Source organism: Protomyctophum bolini (assembly GCF_963924005.1).
Source record: "Protomyctophum bolini genome assembly, chromosome: 18".
Taxonomy (NCBI): domain Eukaryota; kingdom Metazoa; phylum Chordata; class Actinopteri; order Myctophiformes; family Myctophidae; genus Protomyctophum; species Protomyctophum bolini.
Window position 1 is genome coordinate 36,097,632 of NC_137879.1, and position 17,183 is coordinate 36,114,814.

At 43.6% G+C, this 17,183-nt stretch overlaps 1 protein-coding gene across 1 annotated transcript; it reads right to left on the minus strand.

Moving 5' to 3' along the window:
* Positions 1 to 1,465: 1,465 nt before the first annotated feature.
* On the minus strand, positions 1,466 to 17,093 carry LOC308332737 (uncharacterized protein). The gene is made up of 16 exons (XM_080788777.1): positions 16,899 to 17,093; positions 13,601 to 15,251; positions 12,098 to 12,454; positions 11,426 to 11,595; positions 10,251 to 10,453; positions 9,011 to 9,278; positions 8,813 to 8,887; positions 8,555 to 8,719; positions 8,308 to 8,454; positions 6,664 to 6,900; positions 5,624 to 5,773; positions 5,267 to 5,513; positions 4,084 to 4,371; positions 3,263 to 3,490; positions 3,050 to 3,181; positions 1,466 to 1,919 (listed from the first exon to the last, which is right to left on the minus strand). The coding sequence occupies exons 1-16, from the start codon at positions 16,935 to 16,937 to the stop codon at positions 1,567 to 1,569; spliced, it is 4,710 nt and encodes a 1,569-aa protein (XP_080644903.1). The 5' UTR covers positions 16,938 to 17,093; the 3' UTR covers positions 1,466 to 1,566.
* Positions 17,094 to 17,183: the final 90 nt, after the last annotated feature.

The following is a 17,183-nucleotide window of genomic DNA, read 5'->3' on the forward strand; positions in this document are numbered from 1 at the left end:
TATACTATACACTGTATACATCATTATTTTAACAAAATAGACAGGTGAGCAGCGATTTCCCATCGTTTTCATCGTTTCCATGACGAAAATCACCCAACAATTATGGATTCCACTTTGACCACAACGTCAACAGTTTCAAAGATTGTGATTAACCATTAGGCTAAATATGATTTAAATAAGAAATATAGGTTGCGCATCAACGATGGGTTTTCTCAGTGGAGTGCTAGACCCAACATCCAGTATACTTCAAAAGTAAGAATTTAAAAAGAAATCCCAAAGTAAAACATCATTTCAAATAATGGACATAGTACTCAACTCACATTTTCACTTTTTTATTGTCTAGCAATAAACAAACGCTTACGCGCGTCGGTTATGAGCCTTCATCAGAGCATAAATATTATATGCTAAATATGATGTTAGTTGCCCAATCAGAATGACTTGCTTCACTGAAAAATATAAACGTCACAATGACAAAGAAAATGTATAAATCTTGGCATGAAACCCGAGGCTGGAGTTGGTAACAAGAAGACTCGCCCCGTTTATGTTTTCCTCTCAGAATTTTCCCCAGTGAGGGGTGGGAGAGGCTGGACACAGCAGACGGCTGGACTTTGAATTTCTATAACTATAAACTTTCATGACAGCAGACAGCCTAAGTACAAATATAATTTTTGAAAAGCTACTACATTGAAGTCTATTCACAGAAGTTGTTGTAGGCTATGTGGGGATTATCTGACGAGGTACCATTTGAGTGTGCAAAACCTTATACTAAATGACACTAAATTGTTTATAGGGTAAATATAAGTAAAATAATATAGCCTTTCTACAGGAGTATCTTTTTATATTTTTCCAAAAAGAATACAAACAGCCAATAGCATATTACAAAGTCATCCCCCTCACTGGTGACAATTCCGGGAGGAAAAACGAGCAAGCACCGGGGCCGAGTCTTCCGGTATTCCTGGAGTTGTCTCTCTCTCCCTTCCCTTCATTCACAGAGTGTGGTGTTTGTTTATGCACGGGTGTACAATGTCTGTCTTCAAAGCTTGCAAAGTGGGCGTGTCATTGAGGAACGTTCTCACACCCCACGCCCCACCACAGAAGAGCCAGAGGTGGTGAGGGACACGGACCTGTCCACACGTGCGGCCATGTCTCTGGAGCACGTGGAGAAGGTGACCACACACCGTACGGGTTCCGGGCTGTGCTCGCAGCAAGCCCCTGCGTGCAGCGTCGGGAATCCATGTTTCACAAGGGCCAGCGGCACACCCTGCCAGTGGTGAAAGTCACTCTGACAACTGACTTTGAGTCATCTCTCGGTGACCCACGCCAGTCTGAGGAATCAGCAGCACCTCCTGCTGTCATGATTTAGAAGACATTTGTAGAATCTTTTCTCAGGTCTAAAATGGGCGAAACCTCCTCTGTGAAGCGCATTGAACTGCACTTGTATCAGGTATATGTACTGTATATGAAATGTTCTACTGTAGTGTATTAATACACTAACGGTGACTATAACCCAACACAACCCCTAAATGTAATGTGAGCCGCGTGGCACTCACGTGTTGTCCCCTTGCGTCACTGACGTTGGTCCATGTCCTGAGCCAGCTTCCTCATCGTGTTCCCCATCTTCGTGGGGGTTTTGACTTTCTGCTGGTAGGCGAACTTCTCAAAGCCCCGGTGTGCTCTCCCAGGAATGTACCTGAAGAGGTGGTCCTTCTTATAGGCGGCCACAAACTTGGCGACGTCACCTCGTCTTTTCGTCTTGTGGATGTGAGTCGAGGGCAGGGACGTCGTGAGGCCGCTGCAGGCGCTTTCGGCTCCCAGCGCGATGAGAGGCCGATCCGCCGCGTTTCCGAGTGCTCCCATCATCATTCCACAGCGCTCCATCCTCTCAATGGTGTAGTGGTCGCTCACACGTCCCAAGGACTCTACAGAATACAGAAATACAAGCTCAGTATGTCACATCAGGGGTCAGAACCTCGGGGGAGCCTAAGGCCGTATTCCACTTTCATTTCACCAACCAATTGCAAATACAATGGTTCCATGTGATTTGACTATAGAGCGCCGCAGGCCCGCCCCCTTTCAGAAAAGCGAGTGGCCCAGGAAATGAAACCCCAATTAATTCTTCCATCGGCACTTCTAATATAATTTATTTAAAGACGGTTACGCCGCGGACAAAGCCAACTCGGATCGTGACGAATCATGACAATGAACACAATGTTTTGGGCCGATCAAATCATTAGAAAGAAGAAAAGAAAGTCAGGAGACAACACTATTTGTTTTGTTTTTCGTCTTATCAATTATTTGATCGTAACCGTCTTTAAATAAATTATATTAGAAGTGCCGATGGAAGAATGCATTGGGGTTTCATTTCCTGGGCCACTCGCTTTTCTGAAAGGGGGCGGGCCTGCGGCGCTCTATTGCGATCATTTCGTTGCCATTTCTCCACAATTTACTCTTAATTCCAGACAGTTCTGGAATAGACGATTTGTAACAAAAACCTCCTCAGATGGGAGAGCTTCAGACCATAGCCGTGTCTGAATCATTCCCTACTGCTGGATTACGCAGGTTGTGTGCCCAAGACGTCCACAGACGTCCTGGGAAATCCCACTATGTAGTGCCCAAGACGTCTGTGGACGTCTTAGCAAAAAAAAAAATAATAATAATCAAAAAAAGATTAATGTAAAAAGTGCGCACCCTGGGTTACTATTTTGAAAGTGTTGTGTGGGCACACAATGTGTTTTAAGTAGCGTCTGATAGTGGACTAATTTTGACCCCCCCAATGCACCGTGAAATGTACAGACAGACGAATCTGGTCACTAACCAAGCTCTACCAATCTCACACTTTTTTTTTCAATCAACGAGTTCACTATATAGTCCTCTACATCTGACACACTATAGGGAGGGAGACGGGGAGTAGCGTATGATTGACTGTTTCGGACACAACCAATTCATAATGCAAAGCCTTGACATAATCAGGATGAAAACTACGTCAAATGTGTCACTCAACAAATTGCAACTGAAACATTGTTTAGCAAATATAAGTACCTTACCGTACCTTTGAATTCGACATTCATGAACTCGTTGACTAAGTCTAAGCTGATGTTGCCTCCAGGTTTTCCTTCAAGGTTTGCCACACGGTTCCACTTCAGGTCTTGTCTGATGTGCTCCGGGTAGAATCCTTCAATCCCTATTCAGACAAGATTCACATGATTAATGACATTGGTATTACAGTGACAGAATGCCCATAGTGACATTGTCTAAGTCCTACCGGTGAGCAATCGATGGCAGGTGGTGAAATCCTTGAGGTGGTTTCTAGTCCAGAACAGAACCATGTCCATTTTCCAGAAGTCTGTCATGGCTTCTCCATCACCCTCTCTGATAGCATCTCGTCTTGTCATGTTGTAAAGCCCCTCCCACACAAGAGCCTTCGTGTAGTTGAGCACATGGTCGTCTGTATCGGACGCAATGAAGCACATCTCTGAGCAGTACCATGTAGCTGTAATGGGGAAAGAAACAGTATCAAGCGGCGCCTTTTGTTAAGCATGTTATATTTCACATGCACTCGAATGTACTATTTCAAATATACCGTTCTATTTTCATGGTTTATGGTTTTGGTTTTAGTACGGTTTTGGACAGTACAAAGTTTCTGTCCGATAGCGAGGATATATTTGTTATTTATCTGGTTAGCAGATTTGTAGTGAAGTCAATTAACCACAAGTCCAAGTCACTCAATCACCAGTCCAAACTTGTTTACAACAGAGTAGTTTAGTGTGAAAATATGTCATGGGACACTTAATTCACACTTTGTCCCCTCTACTGGTGATCATTATCAGATCATTTACTTCAGGTAATTCTAATAGTTTATAGTCTATTTTTTACTACACAATAGCTTATTTCTTTCTACAAGCATTTGAATTACTTTTTAAATTCATGAAAAGTCAAAGTTCAAGTCCCAGTCATAAAGCCTCCATGGGTCTGAAGTCACAGACGGTCGAGTCAAAATCAAGTTACAAGTCTCCGATTATTCTAGCCTAGGAGTCTAGGGCGGACAACACTACAGGACATCAGAAAGAACAAGTCATTTCTTACACTCCTCAGAGTCAGCATTGCCCTGTTCTGACAGACTCAGACAGTCCTTGTGGTACCACTCGTGTCTCCTGCACTGGTCCATGAGTGCACACTGTACCATCTGTCCCCCTCGTTGCTCTTTACAGTGACAGTATATGTAGGTGCCGTCTCGTTGACACTCTGGGCTGCAGAACCAATCCTGAGTGACGCTCGGGTCGGTTCTTTTCTCCGTCTGCGAGCAGCCTCCATGGAACCACACGCCTTCACAGATGTTGCTGCAGCACTGCACCAACGGTTCACCTGGTCTTTCTAAAATAACGTAGACACAGATTTAAGTTTGACATACAAACACTCAACTACTATAGGCCCATCTGACATATAAGGCAATAGCACTTTACATTCATAAACGTAGTTCAAGGTACTAAGAAAAAGACAAAAAAAAACATTTAAAATCATGGAAACAAAACAATAAAAATAATTTAGCTGCATGGCAGGAATGGACCGGGTTCCGCAAAAGGTGCAGACATTTCTTTATCCAATATTGTTGATATGTCCAGAATCAGAGGTACATTTCAGATCAAATCGATCACAGCGCTCACTTAAAAGGTCCACTTCAGCCCTTTTGCAACCAGACCAACTTATTTTAATGATATTTACTGTAGGACACAAGAAACACACTTTCCTGGGGGATTTTGCGTGCAATATGAGTTTCTAGAATTTTTTTTGTCATGCCATTTTCATGACCAAAATTTGGCATGACAATGTGCTCTCACTTCCTTCCTATAGACTACATGTCTCAGTAAAGGTGTAAGCACACCTAAGATTCCATGCGCGGCCAAAAGAAGCCGTCTGCCGGGGTCTCTTCCCGGGTTTTTAAGACAGCTGGTGGATGGGAAATGAAGCTCCACCCACACGGGAGATTTTCCGGGAATCTGGCCGACGCGGCAATCTCCCGTGTGGGTGGAGCTTCATTTCCATCCACCAGCAGTCTAAAAACCCGGAAGAGACCCAGGCAAACAGCTTCTTTTGGCCGTGCATGGAAGTTCAAGTGTGCCCAGGCAGTAAGGGGTGTCTCCCAACCACAAGTGCACGAAAGCATTTTGGGCATTGTAGGAATTGTAACAATCCAGTCAAACCCTATAGTCAAGCACACAGACTTCATAACTTTTCTGGCAAATAAGAGTGCCAGAAATCTTGCCTATACCTTCTCCACAGAAACAGGAATCACTCTTCTTTACTTCAGAGAGACTTGCAGTGGCAGCAGCGGCTTTTATGTCTTCTTGAGGTGGTGGCATCCACACCAAGTCCACCAGTCTGTGTGCGAGTCCACTAAGCCACTCCATTTGGACGTTACCCTTACGATCTGTGGGGAAGTCTGACGGCTGCTGATCAACGGTGTCAAGGTTGCACTCGGTAGCAGCGTATAAAGTGATGTAAGCGGACGTCACGAACTTTTGTAGGGAGAAAAAAAAAGAAGAAGAGAAAATTAGGTGATGTTTATTGCAGAACATGCATGGAAGATTATTATGCATTTGAAGAAAGTTAAAGCAATGGATATTACCGTGATGAAATCCACATCCCAGACACGTTGGATCGTGTCCTTGACCTGCGATTCAATACACTGGCCTCTCACAGCGAACACCGATTTGAGCTGGGACAGAGATCCTCGAGCCTCCAGACTCTTCTCACTCAACAGCATTTTTGTAATGTCCTGCGGTTCAAGAGATGAATATAATTTGCCAAAACTAGACAACCTTTTTATTGTACCCAGTTATTATTTTTTTTACACCATTCCTTTCTTCAAATTAATCCTCCCTCTTCTGTGACAGAGGACGTAGCACCTCTGACAACCTCCGTGGTGCACTGTTACTTCCCCCCCCCCTCAAGTTATGTAATGCGATAATACTCAGGGTTCCCACTCATTTTTACCAATGAATTTGCAAAACCTTTTCAGAATATTTAGCCCAATAATTTCCAGGCCCATATAACAATCATTTAGTGCAATAAGTATCTTACTCCTATGTGCAACAACAAAGCATAGAATAGAATGCTATAATTCTATTCCATATTTTGCACCAAATGCTTGTAGATCTTATTTCTGTCGCGTACTGTCTGGTACACATTAGGCTGCAATCACGCTGCCCGTTTGGCGAAAAACAACGTATGTTACATATTACGTCTTTTATTAACATAATCAGTAGCCAAGTTAGTTGCTGTGAGAGTGAGGTCTAGCCAACACCAACTCGGGATTCCTGGATCGCTGCCCTCCAAAATGTCCTATCCAACATCAGCTTCTTGAGCTCTGCAGTGTTGTCAGCCAAGCTGTCGCGCCGCAGCACGTCTACATTAGGTGGTACGCTTCTTTCCCCTCCTGGCTATGCCCTGGGTTGGCTCCCATAGGGTCAATTTACTTGCCTCAAGTTCTGGGTGCCAAAAACAATGCATAGCCAACTATTTTTCCAGGACCCTTGATGAATTCCAAACCTATTCCAGGACTGGAAATGATCTTCTAATTTTAATATTACGAGGAATTTCATGACCATGGGAACCCTGATTCTTCATTCATACAGTTATACAACTCAAGCACTTATAGTTTGTCACCTGGTAACACAGGGATTCCTTGTGATGTTCTGGCGGCGCGTCCACAAGCCCTTCAAATCTCTGTCGAGCCGTTGATTGACTGGGCTCCTCCGTCGCGTCGACGTTGAGGCCGTCTGAACAGCACAGCACTTGGTGGGTTTTCTCCAAAAACTTTGGAACATATTCAATAAGGCTGCCCATTATCTCACCATCTCCTTCTGTTGTGCTCGAGCCCACAGGGACTGCCCCAAGATTGACCTGTATTAAAAACAAGAAACGCCCCATTAGAGAAACTTTAAGTTTAAGTTATTTTTGGAGGAATTTCACTATCTTTAGCCCTGCTAGTCTTAACGCCTCATCTACACAGGCAAGGAGCGAGCGTAACGACGCGAAAATCTGTCCCGATATGGAGCGTGTCGGTCATTGCGTTGCGACAAAGCCTGAACCAATCAAATAACCAATAAATAGTAGCGCGTCGATCTCAACCAGTGTTTTGGGACTGCGAAACCTCGCTCAAATATACACTCTGCGAGCGAATATAGGAGGGGTGGACGACGGTGCGTTGGTGCCCGCGGTACGTCACGACAGTCTCGTTGAAAAACGGGTATTCCGTTGAGATTTCGTCGGTCGCTCGCTTGCAGTGTAGATGAGGTGTCAGCTGGTGGGTCGCATCGGTACATCCCTATGTGCCCCGGGTTCTAAGCGGGGGAACATAGAACCCAGGAAACATAGCATCGAGCATTTAAATGCAGGATGAGGGAGAACTATCTCGAGCTAAATGAGGATGAAAACAGAAGTTCTCAGAATTGGTTCTAGTGAACGGAAAGAATCAATAAGAAATAAGACTCTGTAACCCGACTGTAAAAAGTAACACTGCAGTTAGGATCCTGGGGGTTATTATTCTGAATTGAACTTCCTTCTTTCAATCTTAGAAACCGGCCCCCGTAGGTCCTCCACTGCTGGGCCTGCTCGACATGGCAACTGAAAACAAACACGGCGAAGCACCTTTCTGCTTTTACGGGTCGACGGCGTGGAAGTGGAACAAACTCCCACTGTACCTTCGACAGGCAGGCAGCCTCTGTAGACATCTTTAAAGCACAGCTCAAGACCTATTTCTTCACTCGTTTTAGTCTGGCTTTTAAAATGCGGACGGTATTGCCTTATTCACCGCTAGGTTTAATGTTCTATGACTTTGCTTTTCATTTTTCTTTATTGCTCTGTAAAGCACGAATACATTATTAATATTATTGTTGTTATTATTATTATTATTATTATTATAGATACACTCCCAGTACAACAACTTGGTCCACCGTCCAGAACAACATACGGCATCTAAAGAAATGCAGGCTGGATTTCCATGGCATTTGCTGGTGTTAGTTAACCCATTCTGGCCAGGAACCCATTTTGGTGTTAGCACTATGTTATGCTTTAGCTTTTGAAAAATAGCAGATCTACAAGCTCATAGCGCGCCACCGAGTGGCGCGCTACGAGCTTGTAGGTCTGCTATTTTTCAAAAATCAAAGAACGACTGACATTTTTTAGAATCTGATCTCAGGTCAGAATGGGTTAAATCAGACCAGTGTGTGTCCAGTGGAAACCTGGTATGAATCTGATCTCAGGTCAGAATGGGTTAATGTGAGTGATTGTACTGTACATCTGACTTACAACATTGCTCTTCTTGTCCATCTGCTTGGAGTATAAATGGGGAATGTGCCATACAACCTTGCTTCTCAATCCTTCCAGGGCCGTGAGGTTGTCAACAATTATGCGCATCACAATTGTCTTCATGCGCTGCCGCAGTGCCTCATATGTCTAACATAAAAAAAAAAGAAAGAAAATATCATATTTATGTTTGGCGACAGCAGCAAGCTGGTGGTCATGTTGTGCATGCTTTCTTTAAAGGATTGTGTACCTGTTTGGACGGCAGGATGCTGTCCGGTGACACCTCGACTGCCTTTTTCGGAGTCCCTCCTCCTCGTCGATGGATGAATGCTATGCGGTTTCTATGGGCAAAGCGAAATGCCCAAACGGTGGGCTTGTTTCCTCCCAGACGTTCATGCTTGGCTTGGGATGTTATCTGTTATGGGAGGACATGAGGTTTGATTACTAGGGAACAATGAATTCAACAAAATGGTAATGAAACAATATGTCGTAGAAGTTAAAGTAATACCCTGACTCGGTCCCAGGTGAGAGAAAAAGCTGGAATTCGATTGGCTCGATTTTTGTTCATTGGTAACGTTTTGTTCTAAACGTAATGGAGATGAATGGACAAAGGTTTACAACTTTTTTTTTTACTATAGCCTACGTATACATTTATATATATATTATATATATATTTTATGGTTATATTGCTCCCTTATATACTCACCTCTACCTGTCTTTTCCACAGCTTAACCTCTTTATCGTGGTCATCTTGAAGTCTTTTTAAGTGTCCCATGGTGGCCAGGGAGGCCAGGGAGACTCCAAGGCTATTCATGATCTTGAACACCTTTTCAGAACAACCTTCCCTCCACATCTCAACACCAATGACAGACTGGACAAATGTATTTCTGGAATTCCTCGTGAACTGAGCGATAGACATGACCATTCCAATCCTCTTATCCAGCAGCTGTTGAATTTCCTCTTCAGTCATTGTCCTACATATCAAAAGTCATAGTTAGCTTACATGTTGCTCTTATAAAAGTACTAACTGGTGATTATTAGAAAGACATCAATTTCAAAAGTGCTGTGTTCTTTCAAAACGTACCGACATGATTATTAGCATTTTTTTTCTTAGAGTGGAAGTTAAATACTCTTGCTTTTTAACATGATACAATTATAATGTATAGGAAATTTGTGTGTGTGTGTGTGTGTGGGGGGGGGGGGGGGGGGGATCCTATATCCACCACTAGTGATCAAGATCAAGAATGTAACTGTGGAATATTTAACTACGTATTGGTTGGTTAAACAAATACTTGTTTGTTAGTAAAGGCTGGCAGTGGCAGTTATGTTACGAGTAGATATGTATTCAGAGTGATACTGTCACTCAGCCAATCACAATGCAACGTTGAACTGAGGACTTTCTTAACCTTTCCCATGTTCATAACTTAAAGAAGTAATTCACTCCCAAGGCCAGGGCAGCAGAGTTATTGTGTCATGGGCCTCATTGGCTTTGCCTGGCAGGCGTAAGAATTGAGCTTTTTCAGTGGTGCAACCACTCCTACAACCAGCAATGTCCGTGTACACCTATGTGTTGTTCACCCATGTATGTGACCTTAATGAGCACCAGTGTATATGACTACTAGTACCAGTAGGGGGCGCCAGAAACAGAGAGAGGGATAGTGCTGCAGTGTTGCCTGCTAATGAGAGAGAGAGGTTTATAAAGTTTTTAAACTTTAATATGAAAAAGACTGCAAAGTCAAACCGGTGTTACGTTTCTAATACGTTTGGAATACATTTGGAGCATCTTAAAAATGATTTGTGAGCCCTTCCTATTTCAAAAATATACAAAATTAAAAAAATCCCCATATCATTAAGAGGGTGGCACCTCCGTGGTCTCCTCTCCTCAGAGCACTCGGAAGCCATTTCTGCTTCTTCTAAAATCTACAAATCGTCATTTCATTACACACCTCAGTGGTTCTCTACGATTTAGAGTCGTTTTCCGGCCTGTCATTTTCTGTGCCTGTGGGAACATCGATCGCAGGCACTGAACGGTGAGAGGTGCCTTTTCCTCGACCCACGCATTCGTCTCCTTCCAAGAAAACGTGGACAGGTTTTTTCGAGTGGGTTGCTTCCTGAAAGGTCCCTCCTTTTCTCTGGACAACTGAATACGCTGTAATTACAATGGATACAAAATGAATAGAGCTTTCTTTTAAGATAAATGACATTTCAATGCTAAGATTAATATTTCGTGGGCCAGCTACTCTCTACACTTCTACAGGGACGGGGATTTTTAACAATGAAAATGTCAAACTTTCCCAATTAATTTAAATGTTTTACCCCATTTCCAGGCCTATAGCAACAGGCCTTTATTGAAATGTATTGTTAAGGTTCTTACACCAGTGTGCCAATGCCCCAAGACAGACGCGAGCAAGCAACAGATCTACAAGCATGTAACGTAAACATGTCAGTCCTTTCTTTGTTTTATTCAAGTCATTTTCATATCATGCCCTAGCTGTGCAACTTCAAAGCCTCAAAGGCAAACAGGAATCCTATATTGTCTTCATATGTTCAATGCCAGAAACACATCGTCAACTAAAAACTAAGGGTATCTTTGAAAAACAAAGAAAATTGTCTGTCCTGAAGGTCTAATCGACCGATCGAAGTGTCCGACAGTGTGCGGGACGGTCGGGACCTCTTCTTTGTCTTTCAAAGATACCCTTTTTAATTACAAAGGGAGTCTACCAACGCGCCTCAAGCCTTAAACGGCTGATCCGGTGCTTCACAGGTGCAGGGACATCAAAGTTGCATAAGGAGAAGAGACTGGAGCAGCACGGACATTTAGACTCTGATGAAGACCGCAAGGTCGAAAGTTAGTCGTTTTGTATACTCAGCACCTTAATAAAAGGCTCTAAATGTCCGTGCTGCTCCAGTCTCTTCTCCTTATGCATACCCTTTTTAATGTATGCTCTATTGCCCTACGCACCTGTCACTAGCCTTCTGAGGTGTGCATCAGCCTTTTGCTAAAAACTAAAATGGCATGAGGTCTCCACACACCGGGCGTGAATCGGATGCGAATTTGGATTCTTTGCAGCGTTTCTCCATCGGTTTTCCGAAAAACGCGGCCAGTGTGCAACCACGTTACCTCTTTGTTTATGATTCCTTGGAACACTTTGCTGAGAGCTTGTCTAGCAGTTGGCACTGTCGCCAGACATCTTATTGCCTTGTAATAATGTCCCCCTCTTATGTAGTCAATCACCATGCTTTTTGTGGTTCGCTTCTTGTTCGCTGCAGGCGGAGCATCTGATTTGGACACTGGACAGACAACATGAAAGCCGTTAACCCATTAAAAGGGACACTTCACGATTCTGGGAAAATAATAAATGTTAATAACGTTTAGAAGATTTAGAACACTTTCCTGGTCTGTGTGGTTTATAGGTGGTTTTAGATATTTTAGATTGTAGCAGTGAGCCCAATGTCTCTGATGTCATGGACATCTGGGCTCACTTACTTCCTGGACTACATGTTGTCTCAGTAAGACAGCCCTCCCCCTATCCACAAGGAGCAGTGCACCAAAGCATTATGGGAATTGTAGTTCCAGAAGGAAGTGAACCCAGTATCCATGACATCATAGACACTGGGCTCACTGCTAAAATCTAAAACCACATATTACACACATAAAGACCCCAGGAAAGTGCTTGTATATCTGCCATTTCTGAATAGACAAAGTATAAAATAATGGTTAAAGTGGTTAAAATGATAGTGACGCAAAATTAAACCTTTATTTTTTAATAGTAATAATAATAATAATAATAACCTGAGTTTGTGATTGCGGGGTCTTGATTTATTCTCATTTCTCTGCAAGGCAGAGGGTATTCTGTCATAGAAAAAACGGTCCGCTTATTTGTGGCTTTTGTCATCGTCGTTTTTGAGTTCACCCACTGTTTGCACGGATCCAAACATATAAACGCCTCTGGCGAGAGACGGGGAAACAGTACTTGCGCAGACTTCTTATCGAGCAGCTGAGATATTCTTATTCTCTTGAAACCTTCGCCGGGCTTCGAGAGTTCTTTACCGCAGTGACTGCATCTCTCGGAAGAACTCTCCGAGCTCTGTTCGGACGCAGGCGGCGTGTCCTTCTTGGGCGCTGGAGATGGACCATCTGATGTGGACACTGGACAGACAACATCAATGAATGGCATTATTAACCCATTGACCAATTCTGGGCGGGAACCCCCTTTTTGGTGCATTATGTTATACGTAGTGCCGCACTACGAGCTTGTAGATCTTCTATTTTTGAAAAATCATATAAATGTGGAATATAACATTTTTAACTCAAATCTTTGCTTCTGGGAGGGTTCCTGGAACTACATATTTTCTGATGGGGGGTCCGCAAGCCCAATAAAGATAATTCTGGGGGGGGGGGGTCCTTGACATGAAATATTGAGCAAGACATTTTCTAAATTTCGACGTCTAAATGGGTTTTAAGACCCGAGGCCGGTTTTAAAAAATGTCTTTTAACAGTTTTCTGAAGTATGCATGATTTAAAAATTAAGTACAAAAAAGGTACGTGGCACAAAGTGTATGAGCTTATATAGCTGCTATTTTTGAATAGCCAAAGTATAAAATAATGGTTAAAATGATTGTGATTTCTATATTAACCCATTCTGAACGGGAACCGTTAGCATCATGTTATGCTTTAGCTATTGCAAAATAGCAGATCTACAAGCTCATAGCGCGCCACCGAGTGGCGCGCTACGAGCTTGTAGGTCTGCTATTTTTGAAACATCGAAGAACGACTGACATTTTTAGAATCTGATCTCAGGTCAGAATGGGTTAATCGGACCAGTGTGTGTGTCCCAGTGGAAACCTCGTATGAATCTGATCTCAGGTCAGAATGGGTTAACTGCTTTTGCTGGGGACGGCTGGTTAAAAAATGTTTAATGCTTTATGGGGGGGGGGAACAAATCTTGTTTATATACGGAAATTGTATTACAACAATCCTTTCAAAGTGATGTGTATGGCTGGGACATTCAGAAATGCATAATACATTTTTGTTTTTGGGCTGAATTATAATTGGGCTGGTTTATAATTCATATCAATGCTCATGTGACTAATCTAGTGGACAAAAAACGTCCTGCAAGCTTGTCAATCTGGCATTTCTGAAAATAATAATAATAATAATAATGACTCCAGTCCAGGGTTCATGTGATTAAGCATTGTTACTGTAATCTGTCCTTGCAGAAAGCAGAAAACACACACACACACACACACACACCACACACACACAAATAATAATAATAATAATAATAATAATTACCCGAGTTTGTGTTTGGATAGTTATGATCAGTAAGATCAGCAAGATCAGTAGAAAAACCTGTCCAGGTGCGCTTCAATTTATTTTTAGAGCATGCCTTCGTTTTTGAATTCACCCACTGTTCGCACGGATCTCTACATATAAACTCCTCCGGTGAGAGATGGGGCAACAGTATTTGCTTGGTCTTCAAATCTACCAACTTAGATATTCTAATTCTTTCATAACCGCCTTTCTTCGGTTTGAATTCCTTTTTGCAGAGACCGCAGCGTCGCACGGCCTCAGAACCGGACCCCTCGGCGCTCCGTTCGGACGTGGATCGCATGCCCTTGGCAGACTTTTTCACGTTGCAATCGGTAAGTAGCACAGTAGGCAGCCTGGCACCGACAACATATGGTAGAGAGGCCTTCGTGGTTGGTTTAAACGTAGGTGGCACCTTAACAGTCCCTTCCACGTTCGGTTTAGAAGTAGACGCTGTCTCGACAGAAGCTCCCGTGTTCTGCGTTGGTGGTTTCTTGACAGAACCTGCGTCTTCGTTCCGTTTAGAAGCAGCTACAGAAGGTATTGTTTTTGGAATGACAACGTCGCGTACGGAACCCTCTGTGGGGGGACCCTTCGTCTTGTCTCGTTCAGATGGAGGTGGTGCAGTGGTCAGGTCAGAAGAACCAGAACAACCCAAGTCCATCTTCTGCTCAGAAGCAGACGCAGAGCTGTTGAAACAATCCTCATCCATGTTCTGTTCAGATAAACCGATACACGTACGCTTCCCATTCTTCCCATTCTTCCATTTTGACAGTGGCTTTGTTTTTGACCATAACCACTTTAGGCACGGATCATGACATACAAACTCCTCTGGTGAAAGATGGGGCAACAGTATTTGTGCAGTCTTCAAATCAACCATCACTGATATCCGTTGCCTTTGATAGCCTTTTTTTCCCTTTTTGAATACTTTTTTGCAGAGACTGCAGCGTTGCACTGTCTTAGAACAGGACCCCTCTGCGCTCTGTTCGGACGTACATGGCATTGGCATGTCGTTATACTGTGGAGCTCCCATGTTCTGCGTTGGTGGTTTCTTGAGAGAACCTGCCATTCTCAGCATAGAAGCAGACGGTCCGACGGCGGCATCTCTGCTCATGTTCGGTTTACAGCGTCGTGTTACGTTGACAGAGTCTTCGTTCTGTTCAGAAGCAGCTTCAGAAAGTACTCTTTTTGGAATGACAACAACGTAGCGTACGGGACCCTCCGTGTTCTGCGTAGATGTAGGTGCAGGAGGCAGCGCTGGAACACCACCACCACCACCACCACCGCCCACAGTAACATTCGTCTTGTCTCGTTTAGATGGAGGTGGTGTACTGTCGACAGAAGAAGAAGAACCACTCCAAGTCCTGGCCCATGTGCGCTTTTTGTTGAAGCCGCCTAACTTTGTCTTTGGTTTGACTATCTTGGCGCAGTCCATGCACAGAAAGTCCGATGCCCCAGAAAGATGAGGGAAGTCAGGGAACAGTTTCTTCGCGTCGACGAGCGACGACATTCTCACTTTGAAAAGTGAGAATATCGCTTTGCAGTTGCTGCAGCGTTCCAGGTCAGAACCAGAACCCAAGTCCATCTTCTGCTCAGAAGTAGATGCAGAGCTGTTGACACAATCCTCCCCCGTGCTCTGTTAAAAACAGATTAGAGGGCGGTAAATACAGCATACAGCATGATGGAGAGACATCACAGTCAACTTAGGTAAGGTGGGGAAAAAATAAAAGATACATAGATGGACCCAGCAGTTTTTTTTTTGTGCACATCAATTGTTTTCAAGTAGGTCTCAAGTAGCCTTGGATCACAAGACAATCATAATGAATGATGACAGTTTGGGACTTTTTTGTTGTTGTTTTGCGGTGCCAAGTGCTCCCAAGAGTGAATGTGTGTGTGTGTCTTTCTGTCTGTGTGTCTATCTGTCCCTCCTCAGAGCCATATAGTAAGACAGAGTTACGAAAACTCTGTTCACTTCATGGGGCCAGTCCAATGAATAGAGGGTATGCGCATGCATAAAGTGAATAGCAGATCGAGTGGCAAAGTGAGTGACAAAGTTAATTTAATGTTGTTTAAAGTCATTTAATGGAACCAGATAGGACTTTTCTGTTTGGATGTATGGGCTGTCTAGGCCAGAAAGTAGTGTTTTGCCACTCAGTAAGCATTCCCGCATAACTTCTATAGCGGCTCTCCACATAGACTTTTATTGAGAATGCATGGGGACAACACATAGGGACAAGTAATGCATTGGACTCAGGCAACAGCCCAGCTTTAATTAATGATCTTAAATCCCTTTATTTTAGATTGTTTCGTAGTAATCGTACAACATAAACATGACAGAGACTTTAGTTGTCACTGTCCAATACTTTAAAACAGTTGGCATGTTGCACACATGCCTAAAATAGCTCCGCCCTCGTTGAAAACAACGTATTTCCAACTCCAGCTTGTCTTTCTGACCCTCTCCAGGCTGCATGAACAGCGCTCGAGCGCTGGGTTTCTGCCCCCTCAATATCGCAACTCTTCTATTAGAAGGCTCTGTCAGTCTGTCCCTCGGAGTACGACCTATTGATCCCGCCCTGCAGCTATTTCGAGCAGTCAGCTATAAGCTGCAATCCTGGTGCCATGTTGCCAACCTGGGGAGAACCCCGAACTGAGCGTTGTTTTCAATAAAAAAAAGGTGTTGATCCACTCTGTCTCGGAATCTGGCATTTCACTCAGCAACAGCGCATTAGCCGCGCCCCTAGCGGCCAATGTTCTGTTGCGCATTTACAATGGAGTGAAATCCAAGATGGATGCCAGATTCCGAGACAGATTGGATCAAAACACCTTTTTTTATTGAAAACAACGCTCCTATAACTTTCAAACGCAGGGCGTAGGCCAAGCGGATAAGTGGGGCAACAACGCAAGCACCTTAGATTTTGCGTAGGTACATGTTAAGAGCGAGTATAGGTCCGCGAGCCAAGAATGGAAACACCACGAGTAATGTTAACTTAGACTTATGACCTGCGCTCATTCTGTAGCTCCGAGATGAGCTGAGCTACAGAATGAGCTAGTAGGGACTGAGGAGTGAGGGAACATGACTGAAACATGACTGTCATGTGAATTGTGAACCAGTCCACAATGGCAACGGCAATAGGGCTATGGACCAGAGGAGAGCGCTATAGTCTCTGATACATTAATAACTATGAGGAAATGCCCACGGGCACCGATCGGATTAAAAAGTCCAAGACAGAGAACAGGGAATTAAGTAGTGCAGTGAAAGAGAACACACTAGATAGAAACATACCACACTAGATGTAGACGCTGTGTTGTCAGAACCCTCCATGTTCTGTTCAGAGATGCCATCATGTCGTTGTCAGAACCCTCCATATGTTCTCTTTAGCAGATGGAATGGAATGTTGTCACGATCATCCTCCATGTTGTGCCAGTATAAGTTAACAGTATGTTTGCATATATCAGGACAAAAACTATGTTTGCTTTTCAAAAAGACGTTCAAGACAAAAACTTTCCGGGGGTCCTGTTAGACCATGCGTCGCTTCCATATGACGTCACGTAATAACTGCATCAATAA

What these genes read in the sequence shown, in the direction of transcription:
- LOC308332737 (XM_080788777.1), bottom strand. Translation starts at nt 16,937, where the DNA reads ATGGAGGGTTCTGACAACACAGCGTCTACATCTAGTGTG. An exon ending in CCCCGCAATCACAAACTCAG is followed by an intron (nt 11,596 to 12,097) that starts GTTATTATTATT and finishes TTGTCTGTCCAG; the next exon opens with TGTCCAAATCAGATGCTCCG. An exon ending in GCATCCTGCCGTCCAAACAG is followed by an intron (nt 8,455 to 8,554) that starts GTACACAATCCT and finishes TTTTTATGTTAG; the next exon opens with ACATATGAGGCACTGCGGCA.